This window comes from Psittacula echo, assembly GCF_963264785.1.
Source record: "Psittacula echo genome assembly, chromosome: 3".
Taxonomy (NCBI): Eukaryota; Metazoa; Chordata; class Aves; order Psittaciformes; family Psittacidae; genus Psittacula; species Psittacula echo.
This window is the reverse complement of record NC_137736.1, coordinates 20,376,200-20,403,123: the sequence shown is the minus strand read 5'-3', so window position 1 is coordinate 20,403,123 and position 26,924 is coordinate 20,376,200. Positions and strand designations below refer to the sequence as shown.

At 40.9% G+C, this 26,924-nt stretch overlaps 1 protein-coding gene across 1 annotated transcript; it reads right to left on the bottom strand.

Annotated features, from left to right (window-relative positions):
* Positions 1–7: 7 nt before the first annotated feature.
* On the bottom strand, positions 8–25,184 carry TOMM70 (translocase of outer mitochondrial membrane 70; the record flags this gene model as incomplete). The annotated part of the gene is made up of 12 exons (XM_080613043.1): positions 8–279; positions 1,408–1,530; positions 2,019–2,116; positions 2,957–3,073; positions 3,775–3,882; positions 5,058–5,192; positions 5,640–5,847; positions 7,009–7,157; positions 8,990–9,099; positions 11,123–11,249; positions 12,479–12,652; positions 24,942–25,184. The coding sequence occupies 12 exons, from the start codon at positions 25,182–25,184 to the stop codon at positions 126–128; spliced, it is 1,746 nt and encodes a 581-aa protein (XP_080469169.1). The 3' UTR covers positions 8–125.
* Positions 25,185–26,924: the final 1,740 nt, after the last annotated feature.

Genomic DNA, 26,924 nt, shown 5'->3' with positions numbered 1-26,924 from the left:
GCAAATGACAACACCACAAACGGGAAAAAACTAAGTTCCACCATTCAACATGGTCTGCAACAGCATCTTTAGGGATGGCCAAAGTGGGCAACTTCACTTTAGAAGGTCATTTCCTCCTTGTTTCTTTACAGTGTTGGTGGTTTCAATCCATACTTCTTTGCAACTTCTGTCTGGGCATAGGCAGCATCACAGAGTGAGTAGAGGTGCGCCATCTCCATTTCAGATTTGGCCAGGTTGATAGCTTTGTTGAACATTTCAATGGCTTTATCCAGATTACCCCTGAAATAAACCAAAATGTAGTCCAATTAAGACCAGCATAACAAACATTTCATCCCTACAGCATCTTTTTTTCCTCTTACACTCTCCACTAACAGTTTAAAATGACTTTGGGAGGAACCACCACAAGAACTTGTGATCATGATGAGCAAACTGAGAGAAGTTGTTACCAAGCCTAAGCAACCACGACAGCTGTTATACAACTTTCCTCTTGAGAGCCCCCATGGGTGGTACTGTGGGATAAAATGTTCTCTACAGGACACCAAGTTTACAAAAAATACTGATGGGACAACTAAATGAACTCTCATCCCCCTTGAAAAAAGAGTTTGTATACTTTAGAGGAAAACTAGCACACAGACAAGAGCTCATATTATTTGATTAGGAAACGCTTGCAAAATGTCTCACAGAAACAGTTTAAGTGGCTGTCCTTTTGATGGCTAGACATGTAAAAAAACCAGACTCAACTATACTCTCAGCTACACCCCAAACTTATGCCTAACTGTAATCCTCTGTTACAGAATAGTGCATTAGTCTTTCCTCTTTACCCTGTGAATTTGCGAACTGCAGTCCTGTTGGAATTAAACCCAAATTGTCAGACTTGAGAGTATAGCTCAGGATCCTCAGTACAAATGGTACACTAAGATTGTGTTTAAACACTACATGAGGCATACAGGAAGCCTAATAATGATTAAGGAAGTCACTTTAAATGCAGGAGGTTATGTATTTAAACATACACAGAGTCATCTGCATGAAAACAGTGAACATGGGAACTTGTCAGATCACAAGGCATAGAGAAAGGAAGGCTTTACTCAAGAGTTACAGAACAGAAATCAGGACTCCAGATAAGAGCTGGCCTTGCACAGCACTCAAGATCTTCTATGATTCTGTCTTCTCCCAAGTTGGAAGAGATCCATAAGGCTCATTGAGTCCAAATCCCTGCTCCTTGAAGGACTACCTAAAACTAAACCATGACTAAAAGCATTGTCCACATGCTCCTTGAACTCTAACAAGCTTGGTACTGTGACCGCTTCCTTGGGGAGCCTGTTCAACTTAAAATTCATAAGGATATCTAAAGGACTACTGTAAATTCAAAAACAACTAAGAACTCTTAACATTCCAATTCAACATTACCTTTGCACTTCAATAGTTCCCATGGTTTCATATGCAAAATCACATTTGTTATCGATTTCAATTGCCTTGCTTATGAGTTCTAACCCTTTGTCTAAATCTTGCTTCCACTGGAGCTGAAGTAAACTAGAAGAGAAAGGAAACTCAGAACAAAGTTCACATACTCTTCCCAAACCCCTCATCATATAAGCAAAAATAAAACCCCAACTGTATTTAAATTCTAATGCAGGGTAACAGTAATTTTGTGGCTTTTAAAAACATGTATGTGAAAGTCAATTTCAATAGGTGATGTCACCAGTTCAATGACTCTAAAGAAAGGCTAATCCCTCTCAAGAAGACTGGTTACAAGTTAATTTATGAAAGAGAAAACTTCAAGTACAAAGTGAAATTAAGATAGGGCTAAAGTAGAAGCCAGATATACTTCAAGTAGATATGTAATTAGGAATGAAACTAATGAAACTTTCCTGAAACTTATATCCAGTTCAGTCAAGAGAAACTATAGAAATAAATTTAACAACACTAAGTTGTTTTCATAACAAAACATTCAGTTCAGGTTGATTCATCTAAACATGCCAACTGGCCTTGACCAAAAGGACTGCAAACTCAATACATACCCTTTGTGAACATATGTAGTGGCATTGTCTGGCTCAAGGTCAATGCATTTATCATACATTTCATCAGCCTTGCCAAACTGCTGTTGATCAGTTAGTGCCTGCATCAGAACAGAAACTTGTATGTCAAAAAGCAGCCAAAACATGCAGTCTGTGGTAGGCTAATTCTAATTAAAACCATATTGACAATGCGAGAGTAGAGACAGCTCTCTATCATTAAGCAGGCCAGGCACATCAGTTACCAGAGTTAAGTTTCAAAATTCAGTGCCTAGCTTTAAGTGCACAAATTACTGACCACAGTACCACCTGTAATGTTACACAAGCAACATGCTAAGTGTACTGAAAGTAAAACCATTCTGAAAATCTGTACCTGCAAGTCTCAACTTCTTCCTTTCTCAAACACAACTGCTTCAAAAGGAAGTGCATCCATACTTGCCTATCTACTTAAACTTGGAAGATCGCATGCTCCATACTAGAACAGAAGTATGTTTTCTTATTGAAGAAATTAGTCTCCAATACAAGTGGACTCTGAACATTTGTACTGAACTCTGCTTGATCAGTACATGTCACTCACAGCAGACTGAAACTGTTATCTTAGCATCACACATTTAATTCACAAATTACCTAGACAATCCCTGACATCCATCAAGTGAGATGCCACACACATGCAGGAATTCAAGGAGAAGTGTATGCCAGACTTCTTGTCTCCTAATAACCACCCTTGACTCTCATCACTTATATTCTGCTCCACTGATTCCCCCTCTACTCCCTATACCCCCAAACACCCACACCCATAGGTTCAGGTAGCTTATTAAAGCAGCATGTATTATCCCAGAACTTATTTGTAAAAATCTTCATGCATTATTTGAAGAAATGTATGTTATCAAAGATAAAAGGTTCAAGAGAATGTAGCATTTTCTTTAAGACAGAGACAAATATACCTGAGCATAGAGTGCATAACCTTCAGCACACTTTGGAAATTTTTTAATGACATCTTCGAAGCCCTTCATGGCTACTTGCACAGGCAAAGCATTACTTCCTGTATAAGCCTGGCGATACTATTCAAAAGAAAATAAAAAAAGAAGGAAAAAATGAAACACCACCACAAAAACCAGGCTCATCAGACCTCTACCCGCTCTCCCATGAGGTGCATGCATCATAGCAAGTTCCAGAAAATGACATGCCTGTACATCTAACAAATCTGGTTTCAGGAACCTACCACATATCCAAGTCTGGTATACTGGACTTGGAGAGGAGAAAGGGTGAAAGAAGGAAGCCATTAGACCTGATAGTTTTCAACAGCCTCCCTCTATTTCAAAAGCCTAGAAATTCCAAACCTAACATTCCTCCTTGTTCACACCATGCAAAGCTGTCCTCAGAAGATTCCTGCACACAGAGGTACTGTACTAGCTTGAAATAGGGTTGTTTTGGGGTTTTTTTTCCCAATTTCTTGAAGATGACTATTTTCCACATTAACACTTTATTTAGATTTCATGTGATACAATTAGAATCATCTACAATTAGAATGATCTACCGCAAAACTGAAAAAATTATCTACCCTTTGAATAATGAACAGTTCAAAATGAAAGCAGCAAACCCTTACTCCAACTGAAGAAACTGCTGCATATTTTCCGTACTTTATTAAAAATATATTCAGATGTTTGTTGCCCTATTTTTCTGTTAAGTTGTAATAAAGCAGAGAAACACAGTATGTTTTACAGAAAATAAAAAGCACCCAGATAACCAGCATGTTACCTACCAGAGCAAAACACTTCTGTGCTTGAGCCAAGGCAGAATCGGGTCGCAATCGGATACATTCATCAAAGTCTTCCACAGCTTCTTCAATTTGGTCAAGCAGGATTTTCAGCTAGCCAGAATGAAAGAAAATCCTATTTCTGCATTTAATCTGTGCTTCATACACTTAAGTGATAATTCAATTATCATTAGTTACTCTTTTCGTCTCCAGTTCAGGTGCAGAACTGCCTAGAAACCTACAAAAACCATGACTAAAAATCACTGCCATAAAGTAACACAGCCACCAGTGAAACCAGCTTCATACACAAAAAGGCAATGTGCACGTGCAGGAATTGATAATGCATTTTAGGCTGTTGCCATTACTGCTTTAGCATTATGTCCAGTTTCCAAAACTATGCCGTATTTTCCCAAGTCGCTTTGCCTCACTATAGTTAGTGCCCACAGACTATTTGTATGTCACAACATTTTTGCCTTCCCAGCTTGCATTTCAACTGTTTTGTTGGGGGTTTTTTTGACATTCTCATTCCTCCACAAGGGAGGAGCTCACCTCATCATTCTTTCACTTCACTGTCAAGCTCCTGCAAAACACCAATTTGCAATCTGCAGAAAACTTTCAATCCCCTCAATTACCACATAACACCATTATTATTTCTGAGCATTAAAGAGATCTAATGAATTCATGGAGAGAGGCACTCGAGCCATAGAAGTCTTCCTTATGAATACGACTTAGCACATCTGCATATGGGAGCATTTCCTCTTTTATTCCATCACCTTTTACATTACACTTCTGTGGAAGCGGGCCTCTCTGTGTTCAGAAGTTAGTCAAAGACACAGCAGCATTACAAGCCAGAGAGGGACGAGCTGAACAGATGCAAGTCTAGGCCACAGTGCTAGAGACGCTGAGTTATCAAAGAACACGTTACATCTGCTCTTAACAAAGCTTCTATGCAGATGCTGCTCTGACACGTCAGGCCCCTTCACTGGGCAACTTATATCTGCTGTAAATATATATAAGGCCTAGAACTTTTCAGTCAGTTTGTATTGATAGAGGGCTGAAGCTCTGTTACTCTGCATTTTTCCTACAGCTACAGGAGTAAACTGTTTCTGCCTGACCAGAACCAGCAAATAAGACTATGTGTTTATTCTGCAACAGTCTCAAATTAGGAGTTAATGGTTTTCTGCCACAAATAGTATAAAGTGTCTCCAATGATACACAGATCTTTATTTTTTATTTTAGTATATATTGAAATATTCAGGTACTGGGACAAGATCTCTAATGTGCCTTACTTGTCCTCGATGGTGGTAAACATCTGCATTCTGAGGATCAATATCAGCAGCCATGTTGAAATCTTGAGTGGACAACACAGGTTGCTGCTGCTGCATATACATACTTCCTCGTTTGATCAGAGCATTAGCTCGGAGCTGTAAAACAAGTTCAAAGAAACATCAGCCACTCCAGCACTCCCCCAGATTTAAGGCTTTGTTACAATTACAGTAAATTTTTCATTTGACTCATTTCTCACTCATTCTAAGCAGGAGTAAATTTCATATTGAATCTAAATGAATCAACTCCCTTGCTTAATTTCAAATATGTTCTCTTATCTATGAACCACTATTTTGGGCTAGGTAAGCCTCCAGTTCATTCAACTTCCTCTGTTCTTTTGTTTGTACTACTTAGCACAGCTGTCTCAGAAAAATCAACAACTCTTTTGAAAAAAATAAGATAAAACAGTAAATAAACCAGAACACTCTCATTAAAGTATTCGAAAATACTTTGAAAAACAACTTCTTGCACTACAGTGGAAGTTTATCATCTAACTTCTACATTTTCTCAACCCAAACTATAATCCAGATGTGAAAGATTCTTACCTTCACATTTGCATCTTCCATGTTGATGACCTGATCTAGGTCTGGTTTGGCAGCATTTGCATTGCCAATAAGTAAGTAGAAAGTAGCTCGCAGAAGCAAAGCTTCTGCCATGTATTTTCCTTTTGCTTCAATTTCTTTTGTGCTTTCACTGATAATTTTGTCATAGTTCTCTTCTTCCATATATTGTTTTGCTCTCAAATAGCCAGAGCTGTAAATGATGTCAGAACAGTTGTGTGTGTGTATATATATACATTCACTGCAATTTCAGTTCAGATTTTTCATTTAATCACAACAAATACTAACTTTTGCTATACTCTGTTACAACACCAATATAATAAAATTACAAAAATTCTTGGACGAACCATCATAGACTGAAAACAATTCAGACAAAGAATGGCCAAATTACATTTGAAATACTAAATAAAAAATGTTTTAAAGCTCTTGAGCTTCATTTGTCCCCTGAAATTTTATTTCATATTAAGGGCAGTGATAACCTGCTCTAAAACAAGAGGGCTGGAACGGAATTCCAGGGCAGAAAAGTGAAACATCAAACCATAGCAATGTGCTATTTATACAAGGAAGGAAGGATTTAACAGCAAAATTTATGGTAAGCACTGTCTTGTCCTCAGCTAAGTGTTCTGTATTCAGTGAATCTGCCTGTAGATAGGGACATTCTATCTTATTTCAAAAAAAAAAAAAAAAAAAAAAGAAAAACAAACCTAACACTGTTTGTAAGGGTTTCCATACTGACAGCAGTGATATCTTCCAAAATTAAACTGGAAAGCAGCATACTAAGTTAAAGCATCATTCACAAAGCCCTCAAGTGCCACTCAAAAAACTAACAAACTCAGCTTTTCTTTGTCAGAACAAACCTCTCATTTATGTGCGTTTTGATTCCAGACAGTTAAATGCCCTTTTAGCCCAGCTGCTGTAAGTTCACAGTTTTAATTAACAAAGACCCTTTTCCTAGCTTGTCTTCTCCCTTCAATCCAAACACTAACTTGCTCTCTTCCTTGGAAAGTCTCCTTCAGGATAAAGCACTCCTTTCTCCAGAAGCATCATTCATCACTCTTTAGTCCTCCCATCTCCTAAAATTTACTATGATACTGTTGTAAGTATTTACTATTGTAAGTATTTAGTATATCTCCCCAATCTCATTGTCCAAAGTAGAGCTTTGGAAGTAACCAGTCAGCTTTCATAAAAGTTTTATTTTTAACACTGATCTCATTTCATAGGCTCACTTTATTACCACAGGATTTCCCATGACAAGTACTATAAGAACAACAGCAAGTTACACTGAGCAGAATGTAAAAATCCCTGCAAACTTAATTCCAATACCAAACAACTCCCAACTGTACTGTACACTCACTTTTCTTTTACTTCAGAAGCCTCTCCCTCCTTATCCTTATCTTCATCTGATTTCTCACCCTTAAGCAAAGGTTGGGAGATTATATCATCTGTGAAAGAACTGAAGTAGGATTTAATGAACTGTGGTGAAGGCATCAGAGGCTCACGATTCTGAAACAGAGAAATGTAATTTCAAGTCATTAGATGGTAAGATCAGATGGTAAATATATGGCAATGGATAAACAAATATGATTATAAAAATATGATTCATGAAAGAACCAGTGTTTGACTTTCTACTATCTCATTTGATAGTCTGATACTTTTGATTTGACATTTAGCAATTATTTAAACTTCAGATCACAACACAACACCCATCACCACTAGAAATAAAGTGAAGATATTCAAGAGGAGGGAGATAGTAAATTTCTGCATGTGTGCCAGAAATTAAGACTCTTAAGGCATCATAAGACACTGGGTAGATATACTAAAGCAGTATGTGTGCACATAAATTAGGTGAAAAATGTGAACTGGTGATTTAAGTATGAGCCTAAATTCAAGTAGGTTCTGAATGAAATTTGCCCTTTTTCTCCAACTTGCCCAAGAGAAGCTGCTGTCTATCGTTGCTATGAAGACTAATGAGGCAATATCCTAATTTTATATGTAGACTGGCCCAGATACCACACATTTTACTTGAAGTCCCAGAAGTAACACCTCTTAGGTACAAAATCCTTTCTACAGCCAATAAACATTCCTTGCTCAAAACAAACACTGCACATGAGAATTACAATTCAGTCTCTCCTGCAAGAAAAGTCTTAATGCAGTCTTCTCTATTAGTTCTATCATAATCCTGTCTATCTGAAGCACGCCTATTTTGTGATGCTACCACAACACACTAATAGCACAATTTGTTGTTACCTCAACAGCACACATTTCTGTGAGTTTCTATAGGAAAGAAATTCAGCATCTCAAACACAACATGGATTTTGGTATTTCAACTACCAGCACAGAAAACCAAGCAAGAATATTTTAATAATAAGCGAGAATGTTTTAATACCTATTCCAACTTTTTTGTAAACCTACAGCCACTTAAAATGACTGCTCCTTGCTACCCCTGTATTTGTATAGTTCTCTTTTCTGCAGTTTCCAAACATCAACACACACACATCTGAGTGCCAAAATAGAAAAGTACAGGTATGAGGACCTATTCACAGAAATGAAACAGAAACAAGTGACAGACTTGGACAAACTGAATGTCAGAAGTAATATGTAGTAGTCAAGAAATGAAGGCGTATTTCTTAAGACAGAATCGGGAAGTCTGACCACTACTAAATAGATATGACTTCACACTACATTTTTTCTTAAGCAATGCTTTTCTTCCTCTTTTAGAAAAGCCACCACCCCCCTTAAAAGAATGTTATTTTACCACTTTCTAAAAGGTAGGAATTCTGCTGTCAATCTTTCCTACATGAAATTTCTATTTATTAAACCAAGAATAACCTGGGGGGAAAAGTCCTCAATCATAATTCTTCTCATTTTAAGTTATTCCTTACATATGGAACCAGCATTTTTATGAATTTTTTATTATGATGTATAAACCTTCTTATCTCAACAACATCCCTAACTCAGCCACCTGATACGCAACTGAACATTTGACTGCTGCTGTTCCAACATACCCTGTTTCCATTATGTTGCAAGTCTGGAAAAGCCCCACATTGGGCAGCACATCAACTTAGGGTGTGCTGAATGTCATAATAAATTTGATTATAAAGGAAAACAGTTATTAGGAATAGACATCTCTACTGAGGTTTAAAAAACTCTGGACAGGTCCCAAAAGAAAACGACATTGATACAATAGTAGCCTTGTACAAAACTGTGTTGATTCTTACTCTTCAACAGATGAAGACAGTGACTTGCTTATACAGCACGGACAGAATGCCAACAAACAACATTTCAACAACCAGTCAGGTGAAATCAGAATTTGTTAGCAATATCACAAGACCTACCTTATATTTCTCTTTGGCCTTTTCTTTTCCAAGAAGTTTAAGAACTTTATCAGCTAATAACATGCTCTGCTGGTTTTGGAAGGCTTCTAAAATGCAGACTGCAGTGACATCTAGGAAACAAACAAAAAAAAAAAATCACAAAAGTGAGATTAAAGATAAATTCTGATAGTCACTGGAGTACACTAAAATGTGCCACTGTTAAAATGAGTCTGCCAAACTTAATACATGTCCTGTTCCAGGGTAAAAGCCTCTGCTTCCAATTTGCTGTATTTACCGTGTTTTCCAAGATATAAATTTGTAACCAAAATGATTTTGTGATAAAAGGACTTCATGACAGTGAATTAAAGAAACAGCATTTATTTTTATCTTACTGGTTTTATCTAGAGACAAACACACTTAGATGAACAGTGAAAATGTGTACCTCCAGCTGAGGCTCTCCCCATTCTGAAACTCTGAGGACAGTAATTATGCTCATCTCATGCTCGTGTTAAAAGTGCTAACACAGCTTCTCTTCTGGGACTGGTCCTAACTGTCTACTCTTAAAATTCATACTCAGTCCCATCTTGCTTCTTCCTCAGTTTAAGAAATCTTCCCATATTATATCTCTCTTTCCCCCTCCCCCCATTCTCTTCCATGTCTTTGGAATGGACCAAGTTTAAGAGAGCCTTGCTGGCTGGTTTAAAGTGCTAGGCCATATCACATAATTTTCAGTCACATATAGAAGCCTCCACAAATGTTAACCCATTGTTACCTGAATCATGCTTTGCAGTGTGAAATGTGCTCTTATGGTACATTAACATTATTTCTCTGGATCCCCAAGTTAATGCAATACTACCACTGATTTTTCCTATTCAATTTTCACTTAAACATCAGTGAAGACGAACGGAGTTTGGACTTGAAATTCAAAAAGCATATTGTCTGAGTACATTTGAAAAACAAGTGTCTTATTCTGGAGTTTTAGTATAGTTCCTGTAATTCTAGGCTGCTATACTATTATGCCATCATTTACACATAAACTCCCCGCACCTCTGGCACAGACAAGAAGCACACTGCAGTCCCCAGGAAAACACACTGCACTCATAAAGAGTGCAGTGACCTAAGTAGTCCTTTTTTCTCACTATGGTCTTACGGGGCAGAATGGCATTATGCCAGCAGATAAATAAATAAATAAATAGATAAATAAAATGTCCACATCTTATTTACCTTCTAATTTAGCAAACCTGATTCTTAGCTCTTGCACATACTTAACAGATCTGACAGCCAGAGCACTGCCTTATTTTCTGTCCTTTCATAGTGAGCACAGATGAAAATTTCATTTGCCTTTTAACCTTACAACAGCAGGAATGACTTCACTGGATGAAATTTAAATGGGTCCTTTCAAGCAGTGTCCCTTAGTTTAAAAGGGCCTTCAGACAACACACCTGACCTGTAGCTCTCCTTAATTTTCATGGCTTCTCAGTCACAGTTTCCTGACAGTTCAAAATGTATTCTGTTAGGAATAGTATCTGGAAGGCTTTGACACAGTTTCTGCCAAATACATAGTGTTAATATTAAAATAAAATAAAACAAAATAAAATAAAGCAAAACAAAATAAAATAAAATGTTACATCTGTTCCAGTTTTCATCAGTTATATATCAAAACAAAATGCTAATTAAACTGTTTTCCCTTTAATACCTGCCAATGCATCTAAATGACTATAATACTCTTGTTTCTGACCATATATCTCCACTTGCAAAACCACCTTGGTTTCTGTAATATTGTTTCACTAAAATAAATAGGGAAAAAAGTTTGCTTACTGTACGAAAGTAAACAACTGCTGTCTGCATTATCCACTAAGCATGTTAGATGAATTCTATTCTAAAGTATAGGAGTATCCTCAAAAATAAGACCTTGAGTGGCAACAGTAACATCAATTTCTCAGCAGCTATTTCAGATATAAGCAGAGGAGAGCTTGAAAACTGTGAAAAGGTTTCTACTGACAAGCAAATAAAATCTATTTGCAGTAGCTATGAATGGTTTTAAATAAATAATTCTGTATTACTGTAATTACAGAAGTAAAACCATCCCAGAACTTACCTCCAAAGCACCTGAGCTAATTCCACTTTCAAGTATACACATGAAGAGACACTCACCTTCTAAACATTCCTTCTTATTGTCTAGCTTCTCATGAGCCTTTGCACGTCTGAAGAGAGCTTTTACATATTTAGGATTAAGCTCAACAGCCTTTGTGCAGTCTTGTGCCACCTCTGTCCATTTTTGCTGTGGGTAGAAAAACACCACAGTGAGAGGCCCCACTCAGCTGCATTATATTAGCTTTCTACTACCAACTCCAGGGTCATGCCACCTGATAGTGGCATCAATTCCCAGGGCCCTGGTTCTACCTGCTTGCTTCTATTTCTACAGGTTTCTCAGTAAGAAACTGCCAGGCACCACTGCAAGGCACCTGCACCAGAACAGCCACAAAACAGAAAAGGAATTCCTACAGAAAAACAAATCTAGGCAGTTGTACAAAGCATACGGGAGAAGACAATGAGCCTATTTGAAGAAAAAAGATTTAAACATAATGAAAACCAACAAACAAGTTCAACAAAGTGCTAAACCACTCTAAAAAAAAAACAAAAACAACACCAAAACCCTTGTTATTTCAATTTACTACGCTATGTTACTATAAAAGGATGACAAATGAATATGTAGGAGTAGAACTGATCAAGGATATTAAGAATTAAAATTTCATTTATCTGCAAAATTGATTATTAAAGCAGGCTTTTCTAATAACTTAAAAAAAAAGCAACCACATACACTTGGGATTCATTATGGCATGGATTAGTTATAAGTAGTAGTTGATTAGACAAGATCTGTTTTGTCTCTCCTGTAACTTTCAAGACTATATTTCTGTAATCACACAGTCTCTTACTTGATACTTCATACTTCACAAAGCCAACTTTTCCACTCCATTATACAAATCACCAACTTGACCTAATAAGCAAATCTAACAACACTGGCTGACTTCTAAAACTAATATCAAGTATACTTAGCTATCAAGTAAACGTTACTTCCACAGATGCAAAACTTAAGTCTTAGACTTTAGCAGAATTTCTGGGATATTTGTTTAATTTTTGAAGTAGCATCCACTCAAATATTTGGCCTTTCACCTAACTTTTAACCTAAGTTAAAGAAACACCCTAGTATAGAGAAGCAAAATTAACTTGTATGCAAGAAAACTGTTCCAGAGGATAAGAAATTAAAAGCTTGTCTTACAAGAAAGGGACACATAAGAATTACATAACATAGATTGAGAATAGTTAACAGAAGAGTTTTACTTGTATGTGAAAAAGCATGATGAGCTAGTGAAAAATAACTGCAAGCAAGAGCATCTTGTGAAGGCAGCAGATATCACCATCTGGGATCTTTCAGTGGACAAAACTGACAAAATACACAATTTACATTGAATTTTTTAAAAATAAACACAATTATCTTCAATTTCTTACCAGTTGTTCATATGCAGCAGCTCTATTTTGATAGAAGGTAGAAAGATCAAGGTTTTTCTCAGGAGGGCACAGGCTGATAGCCTCAGTATAACACTGAATAGCTTGCTCATACTTTCCTGCTTTAAAGTATTTGTTTCCTTTGTTCTTAGCAGCTTGGGCTCTATCAAGAGGGCTCTGAAAAAGGAAGTAATAAGATGGTTCAAATAAGAAAAGCATCACTGCACACAAGCTATACACTGATCTTCAAAGATACACAATGGATCTGAGCAGTAAACTCTAGCCTAGACTGCTGAAAATCTCACTCTTTCCATTTCCTGGAAAAACACAACCCATTTTCTTTTGCAAGTGTATCAGATAGGAGGCATCAACTTTTCAAAAGATTCATTATAACGGTATTAAACAATGCAGTAATTCCTTTTTGGAAAGCTAAACAGGTTTTAATCTTACATTACTGGTGATCAGTAGAACCAATAAACATATGTTATTTTTCCAAAGACTAAATATGCGAAGACATATTTAAAACCCTCCAAGTAATTCAAATAGGAAAAGTTTCCTACTCAAATACACAGAGCTTGTGAGACCAGAGCTGGCTGAGAAGACTATGAATTAAACACAGAAAACACTCTGTGGAAAACCTACTGAGCAAGAAAAATAAAACCTCTAAGGAAAACAAAGCTGTTCTGCCTTCTATACACGAGACAAACTAACTTTACAGCTAACTCCTCCACAGCTTCATACAACTGCTAATACAAAGTGCTGGACCATCACAGTCATTCTTAGTTGTGGATGGAAAACTTTGCTAACTGGCCTATGATCCTGCTAAACGAATCTTTACATTCTGCACTGCCTGTTGATCATCCACTTTTCTGCAGAAACTAACACTGCTACCTGTAACCCCTAGATTTACAGAACAGTTATCAAATATTGTGGCTTATATGGAATTAGATGGAAAAACTTCTCTTTATCAAAGGGGTGTGAGCCACACTCCAGAAATATAGAGCTGCAAAACCACCTAATATATACCTTCTGGATTTCGCCTCCTCTTTGATAGCCTAGATTTAAGGATCAACATTTTGGGGCGGTTCAGGCTAACATGCCAGACCAAAATGAACAGAGGTATGAACACACGTGTCATCTTATCAACCCCTCTGAGGGAAAGAATACAAACTGGGGGCAGTAACACCTTAAATAGCTGCAGAATTCACTATATCTCACCTGTTGAATGACATCCACTGAAAAGATCATCTCTAACTTGCTGGCAATTGCCAATCCTGCTCGTTAACCATACTTCTGCTCCTCTCTCACCTCATCCACTGCCAGCATCAAACTACACCCAGATTACTATAAGACAAACCTGAAAGCATCTTTGCATTTCATCAGCCTGTTTATCTTAAAAGTCCACTCATTTCATGCCAGCCTGATCATTTTTAGCATCTAAATGATTTTTAAAACTGAAAACCTGAATGAAACCCAGGAGTTGCTGTACAACCCCTCTTTTAAGGACTAGTTTCCAATCATGGAATGAGAGAATCAGATAACAGGTACAAGCGTTAGTTTTTAAATAAAAATAGGCATTCAAATAGAACAAAGGCACTCTTGAGGAGAGACAAGTGAAACCGTGTAAGGGAGGGAATTTCTGAAATATCCCTACTGCCAGAAAAGCTTTTCTCACATGGGTTACCAATCACTGGGCTTGTAGGAAGTCAGTCTGCACATCTCCGTTGTTTACAGAACAAGATACCCAGCATGGCTTTTAGATTTTTTGGGGGGGTTAAATGATTTGGATTCAAACTGATAAAAGATTATTTACTTCACCTGTTTTCACACACTGTGTGTAACTCTATGGATACACAGATCAGAATTAGAGTGCAAATATTTTTACTGACAGCCAAGTAACTATGTATTTGACAAGCTGTTTCTTTAAAACATAACTCAAGTCTGAAAAGGTTACACCTATTTCAGTACGACCTAAATTTAGCTCCTTATACAAACAATGCTTCTCTTTTAACTAAGGGAAGGGTTAAGCATATGCAGCAAACTTAAATTCATGAAAGTCAGCTTTATTTTTCCTTCTGCATTTCTACGGCAAACCACATTAGCAATGTCCTTCTACAATAATATACAAAATTCTGTGCTGTTCAAACTTACTCGCTACCAAAAATTAAAAACACAGGATGTGGGCCATGTTGCAACATTCATACATGTGTTCTCAGTATGCAAATTATTTAAGACTGCAGAGATTAAGCCTACAGTACAACTAGATTACTACTTTATGATCACTGCCAATTCCTTTAGCCCAGAGATATGTTACCCCTACACGTGCCTCAGCCTGACCAGTCCATCGTCTTCACCCTGTGCACTTTGACAGCCCTGCATTACAATTCCTGCATAAACACACATGCTACAGATGACAACTACTGGATAATATCCAAATGCAATGGCTCCTCCAGTGTCAGGTATGGGATAGGAACTGTAACTGGAAGCAAGAGATCTGTAGTTCTAGGGCTGTCACTGGTGCTCTGCTAACTCTTGGGGAGCCTGAAGTCTTCAAACTATTCTATGTACATGCAACAAAGACCAAAAACTTAACAGAGTACAGGCATGGTGCCACAGGAAAGCCAATTAAAACTAGTAACTGTTATCACAGTAAGCTTTGAGTAACAGTAGTAGGACACAGACCACACAACCAACTATACAGAACTGAATCATCAAATAGATGCTAGCTCCATGTTACTCTGCCTCATGCCTTGTACTTGAGGGTAAAAAGTCAAGAGTTGGAGCACAAAATGCTATCATGTAATAAAGTTACATGGGGAGGCTGCAGTGCAATGCTCAGTGTAGAGAGTGCCTGCACTGGTCTCCTGAGGGAACGGTGCCAAATGGGCAGGGCTGCACTCGGTGCTCCCTGGTGGAGGCCCTCCTGCAGCAGGTGGCTGAGCTGTGGGATGCTGTTAATAGGCTGCAAGATATCAGGGAAGCTGAGAGGAAGCAGGACTGCTTGCTCCAGGCCCAAACTGTGCAGGGGCCTCAGGTGTCCCCTGAAACTCATGGAGGAGTGGAGGAGGCTGTCAACCCTGGAAGCTGGGAAATAGTAACAACAAAAAACAACAAAAAAAAGAGGAAGAGGACAATTAAAAACAAGGGGCTTCCTCCTAAAGGTGTTGTCCCCACCCAGAACCGCTTTGCTGTCCTGCAGGGTGCTAAGGAGGAAGGGCACTTGCACCAGAAACAACTGGCTGGTGCACCAGTAAAGAAGATCACTACTGGTGCTGCCAGGAAAAAGAGATGGGTCATAGTGGTAGGGGACTCTACTTTGAAAGGGACAGAGGCACTCATCTGTCGGCCTGACCTGGTCTCGAGGGAGGTGTGTTGCCTACCTGGGGCACGGATCAGGGATGTTACAGAGAGGCTGCCTACTCTAGTGAGTCCCACGGACTATTACCCACTTTTGGTGATCCATGTGGGTGCTAGTGATGTTGATAGCAGTAGGCTGGAGAACATAAAGGACTACAGAGCCCTGGGAGAGGTGGTTAGGGGCTCTGGAGCTCAGATTGTCTTTTCATCAATTCTCCAGGATACAGGGGAGGACCTTAAAAAAGCTAGGAGGATTGGCCAAGATAATAAATGGTTAAAAGGATGATGCCATAGTCAGGGGTTTGGGTGTTTTGAATACGGAACCCAAGTTAGTAGCCGAGGTCTACTGGGGGCTGGTAGAGCTGATCTGACAAAGAAGAGGAAGAGTGGTTTTGGTAGGAGGCTTGCCAGGCTGGTCAAGGTTGCTTTAAACTAGATGTGTTGGGGGAGGGGGGCATTGTTTCATCTCATCACACCCAGCCAGTTGCCAGCACCTACAATAAATACTCGGAGCGATGCAGAGATATTCCAGCCACTCCAGCCAATGAGCCGGCTTCATTTGGAGCTCGGCTCAGATGCCTCTATACAAACACCCGTAGCATGGGGAACAAACAAGAGGAATTAGAGATGTGTGCACGACTGCAGGAGTATGATATAGTAGGCATCACAGAAACATGGTGGGATGGCTCCTGTGACTGGAGTGTTGGAATGGAAGGTTACAGGCTCTTTAGAAAAGACAGGCCTGGCAGGCGGGGAGGGGAAGTTGCTATTTATGTTAGAGATAGGCTGGAGAGCATGGAACTCTGTCTGGGGATGGGTGAGCAGTCAATAGAGAGTTTGTGGGTCAAGGTTAAAGGGAGAACAGCGATGGGGGACATTACTGTGGGGATCTGTTACAGACCGCCTGATCAAGAGGACTCTGTGGATGAAGTGCTCTATAGGCAGATAGGAACAGCCTCACGCTCACAGGCCCTTGTTCTCATGGGGGACTTCAACCACCCTGACGTCTGTTGGAGTGAAGGTACAGCCCGGCACAAGCAATCCAGGAGGTTCCTCGATTGTGTGGAAGACAACTTCCTTCTGCAAGTAATAGAGGAGCCGACAAGGAGAGGTGCCATGCTTGATCTCGTGCTCACCAACAGGGAAGGGCTCCTTGGAAATGTGACGCTCCAGGGCAGTCTTGGTTGCAGTGACCACGAGATGGTCCAATTTGAGATCCTCGGGACAGTGAGAAGAGCGTGCAGCAAGCTCACTGCCCTGGACTTCAAGAGAGCAGACCTTGGCCTCTTCAGGAACCTGCTTAGTAAGGTTCCACGGGACACAGCCCTAGAGGGCAGGGGGGCCCAAGACTCTTGGTTGTTATTCAAGGATCACCTGCTCCGAGCTCAGGAGTATTGCATCCCAACAAGAAGGAAGTGCAGCAGGAGGGCCAGGAGACCTCCTTGGATGGATAAGGAGCTGCTCAGGAAAATTCAAAGGAAAAAAGAGGCTTATAAAGGGTGGAAGCAGGGACAGGCGGCCTGGGAAGAATACAGGGATGCTGTCTGGGAAGCTACGGACCAGGTGAGGAAGGCTAAGGCCTAGTTAGAACTGAACTTGGCTAGGGATGTTAAGGATAACAGGAAGGGATTCTATAGGTACGTAGCGAGTAAAAGACAGACTAGGGACAACGTAGGCCCCCTTCAGAAGATATCGGGAGAACTGGCTACTCAGGATTTGGAGAAGGCTGAGGTTCTTAATGACTTCTTTGCCTCAGTCTTCACTGGCAAAGTCTCTGACCGCACCACCCAAGTCTTGGAAGGTGAACACAGGGACTGTGAGAATGAAGACCCTAGGCCCACTGTAGGAGAGGATCTGGTTCGAGACCATCTTAAAAACCTAAACATACACAAGTCCATGGGACCCGACGAAATCCATCCGCAGGTCCTGAAGGAGCTGGCGAATGAAGTTGCTAAGCCACTGGCCATCATATTCGAAAAATCATGGCAGTCAGGTGAAGTTCCCGACGACTGGAAGAAGGGAAATACAACCCCCATTTTCAAGAAGGGGAAAATGGATGACCTGGGGAATTACAGACCAGTCAGTCTCACCTCTGTGCCTGGCAAAATCTTGGAGCACATTCTCCTGGAAGGCATCCTAAGGCACATGAAAAACAAGGAGGTGCTTGGTGACAGCCAGCATGGCTTCCCTAAGGGGAAATCCTGCCTGACCAATTTGGTGGCTTTCTATGATGGGGCTACGAAACTGATGGACACGGGTTGAGCAGTTGACGTCATCTACCTGGACTTGTGCGAAGCGTTCGACACTGTCCCACATGACATCCTTGTCTCTAAATTGGAGAGACATCAACTTGATGGGTGGACCACTTGGTGGATAAAGAACTGGCTGGGTGGCCACACACAAAGGGTTGTGGTTAATGGCTCAATGTCCAGATGGAGACCAGTAACGAGTGGTGTCCCTCAGAGACTGGTGTTGGGACCGGTCTTGTTCAACATCTTTGTCGGTGACATGGACAGTGGGATTGAGTGCGCCCTCAGCAAGTTTGCCGATGACACCAAACTGTGTGGTTCGGTTGATACTCTGGAGGGAAGGGATGCCATCCAGAGGGACCTTGACACGCTTGTGAGGTGGGCTGATGCCAACCTGATGAAGTTTAACCATGCCAAGTGCAAGGTCCTACACCTGGGTCGGAGCAATCCCAGGCACAGCTACAGGCTGGGCAGAGAAGAGGTTCAGAGCAGCCCTGCAGAGAAGGACTTGGGGGTGTTGGTCAATGAGAAAATGAACATGAGCCGGCAGTGTGCGCTCGCAGCCCAGAAAGACAACTGTATCCTGGGCTGCATCAAAAGGAGCGTGACCAGCAGGTCGAACGAGGTGATCCTGTCCCTCTACTCTGCTCTTGTGAGACCTCACTTGGAGTACTGTGTGCAGTTCTGGTGTCCTCAACATAAAAAGGACATGGAACTGTTGGAACAAGTCCAGAGGAGGGCCATGAGGATGATCACGGGACTGGAGCACCTCCCGTATGAAGATAGGCTGAGAAAGTTGTGTCTGTTCAGCCTGGAGAAGAGAAGGCTGCGTAGAGACCTCATAGCAGCCTTCCCGTATCTGAAGGGGGCCTACAAGGATGCTGGGGAGGGACTATTCATCAGGGACTGTAGTGACAGGACAAGGGGTAACAGGTTCAAACTTACACAGGGGAAGTTTAGATTGGATATAAGGAAGAAATTCTTTGCTGAGAGGGTGGTGAGGCACTGGAATGGGTTGCCCAGGGAGGTTGTGAATGCTCCATCCTTGGTGGTGTTCAAGGCCAGGTTGGATGAGGCCTTGGGTGGCATGGTTTAGTGTGGGGTATCCCTGCCCATGGCAGGGGGGTTGGAACTAGATGATCTTAAGGTCCTTTCCAACCCTAACTATTCTATGATTCTATGAAAGTTAGCAGTAATGCCCATGGCAAGAAAGAAATCAATTGGGTTTTGTTTGTTTATGCTGCCTTAATGTAGACTCCTACCTCTTAGATGGTTTATCTCTGCAACCTTAGTCTGCGTGCAATACACTGTTGAATTGAATGGCCAACATTTTAAACTCAAAGGCTGATACAGCTCTATCTTCAATAAGCCTATTCTGATAAGGACTTACATGAAAAAGAGTCACTTAGCAGCTCATACCCATGACAAATGGATCCCACGCAGGCTGTACAGAATTTATGCATTTAAATTAACAAAATATTGTATCTATATCTTGAATCCCAAACGGTGATAAAACACAGGTTTTAAACTCTAATTTTAAATAATTATTCTGATGAGATTAATTTTCTTAACAATCATGAAACTCTTTAACCATAGAAAACATAGGAGAAAATAGTGGATCAATTTACAGCTCCGGTATAAAACTGATCAAATTAAGGAACAAAACCAAAACAAAGTTTTTATTTTAATTTTGTGAAATTTTAAAGAATATTCATAACCTCTCCCCCCACGCTTAAGGATTTCAGTTTAAGTGACATATTTCAACTTAACTATCTGGAGTATAACCTGATGAAGTTTGCTGAAACTCATTAGTGTCTTCCTTTGGTATGCTTTTGTTGCTTGTTGCTGGGTTTGGGGTTTTTAGCTGATGGCTTGGTTTGGCTTTTTAATTAAAGAACTCATGTCACATTATATGCTGCAATACCTATTCATAATAGCACAAATGGGAACACAAAAATTAATTCTTAGCAAAAGATCAGTTTCTGGAAGTTTTACAAGCCTTAGATTTAACTGACAAAATATTTTAGCCTGCTGCTTCTCATCCCTCCAGTCCTTCTCAGTTGCTGCATTGACAACGTACACAAATAAGAAATTGATTATGTATGCAAACTTGATGCACAAGTTTCTGCTTCCATTTTCTGGTAAATATAATAATACTTGACATTATTTTCCAACTTCACTGCTTCTCCTCACCTGACCCACGGCCTTTCTATGTGGTGCACTGGACATATTTTGTTCCTATGGTGAAAGTTAGACAAGAAAAATTCTCAGGTTGTCATCTTCTGGTCAAAAAATCTCTGCAACAAGCAAACCAGCTCAATAAAGTGAATGGAAGCCCACAATCAATTATAGCCAAGGCAGTATAAACAAAAACATCGGAAGTTACCCGCAGACACAAAAAATAACCTCTTAGGACCGCCTTCAGCAACAGTTCAGTAACTAGTCTTAAAACAGAGTTTAAGCCAAAGGACACTTGTGTACTTGAGAAGCCCTCCGTTATCAAGGTAACTAAATAAGCAGATTGCTAACTGTCTAAAGACTAGATAGCACTAACAAAAATTTCCTAACTGTTACTTTAACCTCAGCAAATGTGCTTTCCTCACAAAATATTCAGAAACTGCATGCAAACAACAGCAACTTAATAGCAACAGACTGCCATCTGGGAGAATAATAAAGCTTTACAGTAACCCTCAGCAACGCCAACATGGTTAAACTGGCAGTTCAGAACTTTATGTACTTGAGGGAGATTATTTTTTAAAACAGAACAAGAACTTTGCTGCTAGCCAATGACAAAAGTGATTCACAACAGAAGCCCAAGCAGAGAGTTTCAGCATTTTGTTTTGGGTGAAAAGGATTTGTATGAGCCCTTGTCTGACAGATGACATGGAAGAGGACTACACCTTCAGCCATCTTAACTCATCCACTTCCAAAGAAAAAATAGCCCAGTCTGAATCTCTTAATGAGATCAAGTAAAATCTTAAAAAAGGTGTTGTTTTGACTAACATTCATTTTTAATCTCATTTCTTATCTCAGACCTATACTACAAAGTCATTAAGAGAGTATAAATGGCTTTGAGATTCTCTTTAGCACTAAAACCACTATGAGAAAAAGTACATCCACGTAAGCTTAAGATGTAAATTCAGAGCCCAAGCAAGGATGTATATAATTAGAAATAATTAAGCTCAAGATTACAGTCACCTTGCTTTTAAATGAGTTTGCCATTCATGCCTACCACAAATAAGTGAGCTGCACATGAGCTACTCAGAGTCTAACAATTGTTCTACTGCTATGATATACACATTTAGGAGTTTTCTACACCTGTCCCCTACAGCTGGCATAGAAAATAGAAGACTTACAGTAAGTCAATAGTGAGATTGATTAGGCAACAGGTGCATGGTACAACAGAAATTAATTTCATATACTTTGCCTAGATCAATTCAGAATAAGTATCAACATAAATATATCAACACATAGAGGTTTAATTTGCTCATATACTGATCTACTGTCACAGCAGTGAGATAGGCAACATTTGGCAATTGCTGTTAAGACAGATAATGGAAAGAAGCCATACTAGTTGGCTGTTGATCCCAATGTAACACCATACAAGCCAAGGAGTTTGGCCAATTCACCCACCATTGCACTCAAGGACTATATCCAGCTCAGAAGAAAATGTGCAAAGAGAGTGAAAAGCTATGAACCCAAATGGCTTTGTCCGCAATACACAATGCTGACTAAACAATCCAAGAATCTCTGCTTGGTGCTTCCTCACATACCAAAACCACAGCATTGCCCTACGGAACTGGTGAAAGAGTAAAAGGGTTAGATATGGGCTATCACAGACTTGCAAAAGGAATTTATTTCAACTTAAGGAGAAAAAAAAAAAACACAGAACCAACCAACACATTGTTTCACTGACTAACCAGTGCATGCCCCTGTCAAGACAAGGAGGGTATAAACTTGCCAAGTTTATCATGGAGTAAGTAAAAAATACCATTAATCAACTGGGTATCAATTAATGCCATAAATGCAAAGCAGTTTACTACTCCAACAGGCTTAAGTTATGCAACATTCACTACAAACTAAGCAAGCATGTAAAAAACAACTGCTGTTACTGAGTAACTAAAACATTCCATCTAAATTATAAGAAACAATGACAGCTTCTGTAATTAACAGATGCAATTTGACTTCCCAACCTCTGTGAGTCATCCCTAGACACAGTTTTATCAGCAGCACTTAACTGGTCCAATAATACCAGTTGACTGTACTTTTGAAAACCTGTGCTTACAGGAAACAGAATCTGAAAAGTAATTCAGCTCTTCCCAATATAGCACCTACGCTAAGGGCTTCTGCCAACACATCAGTCACAGATCACACACTTGGTCAGTGCATCTATGCCAGGAGAATCCCTTACTGCAGGCACAGCCTGGGGAAAAATGTGAGACCTCTAAGACATATAAAAGAAAAGCTTGAACTGTATGCAAAACAATAATAAGTCTGAATAAAGAACAATCACAATTTTAGACCCTACGTATTTTCAAAACAAACAAACAAAAAAAAAAAAATCAAGGTTATGTCTTCAAAACTGTGAACAGAGCATCAAATGGATACAAAAGCTGATTTAATGAAATGCACAAAAATGTCTGAGCCCTAAGTTGTATTTATGAGTAAAGCATAGTCACCTGACACACACATAGACACAGCTGTTGGTAGCACATTCATTATTGACCTATATGTTTTATTCTAAGAGACTTCCCTCTTATGTTCAGACTGTGAATTAGTGGCTTTAGCCCACTGTACAGATTTGTATTTGAAATCCAAGTTTAAAAAAGTACCCCACGACATTAGGAAGGCAGACCAATACAATGCAGAGTTAAAAACGCATTTCAGGGGTGGCATTTTTGATCAACAGCCTTATTAATAATATCCATAGCTAATAAAATGTATGTGGAAAAACGAAATCTACATGGCACCACCACTCTGAGCATGAGGAATAGGAAGGCAATCATCCATACACACATAAAGCAGCCAAGGGAACTTGTAGCCACATTCGATTTCCTCCTGCAGCCATATTTTGACCAGCTAGACAATTATCTCATGTAACCAGGTAAATCTGATACATTCTTCTACAGTTTTCGTAAGTAATATCTCTCATTTCTTTATAGTATAAGCAATGACACTCTTCAAGGTACTCTGTATCATACACTCAACCATATCCATATTCTTAGATACGGAGTCTTCCAGTAATTTAATTTGTGGTCCAATGTGTGTGAGCTAGACACACAATACATCAAGTGCTATATAACTAGTTTAATTGTTTGAAGGTCCTGCTTTTGGTACAACTACAAAATTAGTACAAACCACTTGAAAGTACATACTGCAATTCAGAAACACAACCAAGAAACCCAGAGTTAACGCATTAATAGCAAAGTCACGGCAGCTACACAAAGGCCACGAGCAGCCTGCAAACCGGAGCTCACACGTAGCAAGCACACTGCCATAAATATGCCAGATGCTGTTTGCAGCCACAAGCCAAAGTTACCACAGTAAACAATGTCTGAATTTGTCCTCTGTACACCACTTCTCAGTACTGTTGCCCATGAAGGAACAAATCACTGCCTTCAAGTAACAGCCTCCGGGTCTAGCATAGCTTTTGCAGCTCACTAGGCTTCCAGGAATGCCTGAGAGTACCTATGAGTCACCAGCTGTGCAGCCCTCCTCACCACTCCTGCACTCCTGCTGCTGTTTGCCCACTTGGTAACACTAATCTCCATCAATTAAATGATCCAGGTTAAACCTGACCTTCTTCCAATCTCTCAAAGTTGTTTGGTTTTGGTTTTTTTTTTTTTTGTCTTCTGATCATTTCAGATGGGAACTTTTATGCCATGGTCTGACAGAGCATTTCAGATGCTACACAACAACAGGGAATACAATGCAGGTACATCCCAATGAGATTTTCTTATCAAAGCAAATCAGTTTGCCAAACCCATGTTTGTCAACTCTAACCTCACCTCAGTAACACAATGTGACTATCATGGTACACCTGTGACCACAGATGTGTGGAAGTGCATCTTTTGTATTTCCCTGGAAAATATTTCACTTTGAAAAGATTAGGACTGTGTTTTCTTAAAACTCTGCTGTATCCTCAGACTCACACACAACAAGACCACATATTTCCTTTTCAAAATACTATTTCTGGAAGCAACTTACTCATCACTATTCCACACCTCAGAAGCAGAAACACACTCACCCAACAGCAGCACGTTGTCAGACTCACACTCACCTGACTGATGTACACTTCATGACAAGATGTGTTCAGTAACGTGCTTTTCCAAGTACCAGTACCGGAACAAACACACATACACACTCTGAACAAAGTACTACCAACGGCAGCAAAACGAGAAAAAACCCGTGAATGTCGTTAACAGCCGGTGGCTAGAACCCCGCAGTTACACGGGACGCCCTCCCCCCTGTTTTACTCTGGCACGAAAAGCGTGCAGCCCGAGCTGCAGCATGGCTCTATCCCCTCACTGGAGTCCCGCAGGGCCTGTATCCCGACTCTTGACATCTGCTTTTTAAACAGGGCCAGTGGCCTGGCCTACCGGACTCTGCCGCCCGCTGACCGGAGACGGGTCACCCCCCGACCCCACAGCCGACGGAACACCCTTCCTCCAGCCCCCCGCGGCCCCAACCGGTGAGCTCAGCCCCGGACCCCCCATGCCCGCTGAGGGCGGCGGAGGCAAGCCCCGTCTCTGACGGTCAAAGCCCCGCTTTCTCCCCTCCCCGACAGCGAGGCTAACGGCCGCAGCGCGCGGCGTGATGTGGGGACCGGTTCGCGCCAGCGGCCGCCGGCACGCGCTCACCGTCTCTTCGTGGCCGGGCCCATCGGGCTGCCCGCCGCTGCCGCCGCAAGGCCCGGGACTCGCCCGCCCCTCAGGGGTCTTCCGCTCGCTCGCGCCCTTGCCCCCGCGGCGGGCCGCCCGCCGCCCCCACAGGTAGAGCGCGCCAGCGCCCAGCAGAATCGGCGCCCCCAGCACCAACGCCAGCTGCCAGCGAGACAGCCCCGCGCCGCCGCCCGCCGCCTCCACGGGCTTTGAGGCGGCCATGACGCGCTCAGACCGCCGCCCGCCAGAGGGGATGGGACGGGAGCGGAGGGAAAGGGTCACCGGACACCCGGAGCACGGCGGGAGGGCACGAGTCGGGCAAGCACTTCCGCCCGCCGCCCGGCCAGGCCCGGCATGGCAGCAGCCACCTGCTGGCGTGGCGGCGCCACCTGCAGGAGCGGCGGTGTACCTGCAGGGTGTACGGGTCAAAATCATCCTCATTATAAATGTCTCTCTTTTTAATTTATTAATTGAATCTGTCATTAAAATAACTTAATATGCAATACTGAAATTTTATATATGTTGTATATACACATGCATTATATATATGTGTGTGTACATGTATACACTTAGCATCCTTACTTGTAGGCAGAGGAAGCTTGTATTTCTGTCTCCATCTATTTCCCTAGAGTACTCAGCTGTGGATGAAGATGAGTCGTCTGATACTTTTTATACTCAGATAACTAGTCGTCTCAAGCCTAGAAATTTAATTGTAGGTGAGAGGGAAGTGGAAGGAATATGTGCAAAGACACATACTGCACTGAAGAAAAAAAAGGACTAACAAAAACAGTAGTAAGGTTGCAAAGCAAATACCTCAGCACCCCAACTAAGATTTGCCCTGCTGGACTTTGAGTCAACATACCTTGGTGCCTGGTAAACAGTTTGAGCTGCTTCTTCCTTAGTTTATGGGTTATTACTATTTACATAAACATATTTTGTTAAGCTGTGGGACAGCCTTTCTCTCACTTTTCCCTGTCATCCGTCTCAGCACAGCAGAAGTATTTCCTACTCCACACAACAAGGCTGCAGTTCTGTCTCACATGTCAGAAAAGAAGAAACTTGCACCATACAATAGGAAATACATATCAACAGGCTGATAGCTTGCTACTAGGACAGCCTAAATTCCATCCATGTGATGAGCTAAGAGCTAGTATAGACCTTCAGATGTACCTTGCCTGTACAGATTGGTAGCCTCAAGGACATCAGACAAATTTACACTGTCAGAACATGACCAGGAGTGCTCTTCTCTACCTTGAGAATCAGCCTACACGACATTTTTATTGCTTCAGATGTCTTTTTTGCTGTGCTGTTTTGCGTGTATTCCTCTTGCTTCTGTCCATCTGGGCCTCTGCCACAAAAGCAGCTGCTGCAGGTTTGGTTGTGTCTCCAAGCTCTGATACACAACATCTGAAGATATGCTGTCTGAACACCCATGTATTCCAGGTCCATCTGCTAATCACGGTCTCATCTGCCCTGGACAAGGTAAAAACCTGCACATCCATGACTAACTGGTCCTTTCACACCTGTTACTCAGAATGAAGAGTCCTACATGAGAGTATTGTATAAATACAATAAAACCTCACACCTACACCCACATGAATGAAACTAGAGTTTTGTTGCTACATCTGTACTAATAAATAGGCTGGGGACAAGGAGCAAGATTTAGTGCTGAATCATTGATTCTCTGTAATGTTAAATTGCCATCAAGGTTTTTGGCATACTTCTGGCCAAGGCCAACTAGCATCTCTACAGCAATGCCTAGGCACCAGAAGAACACCTAGACACCTAGCACAAACCAAGGACTGCTTCCAGTAAGAACTTAGATTTGGGTCTCTCCCTCCTCTGCAGTCTTCCAACACTATCCCAACAGGCTCTACAGCCTCAAAGCCCTCCATCTTTTCTTTCTGCCATGTGCCAAGGCATGTAACACATATTCCAGTTTCATACTATACAATCAACAGT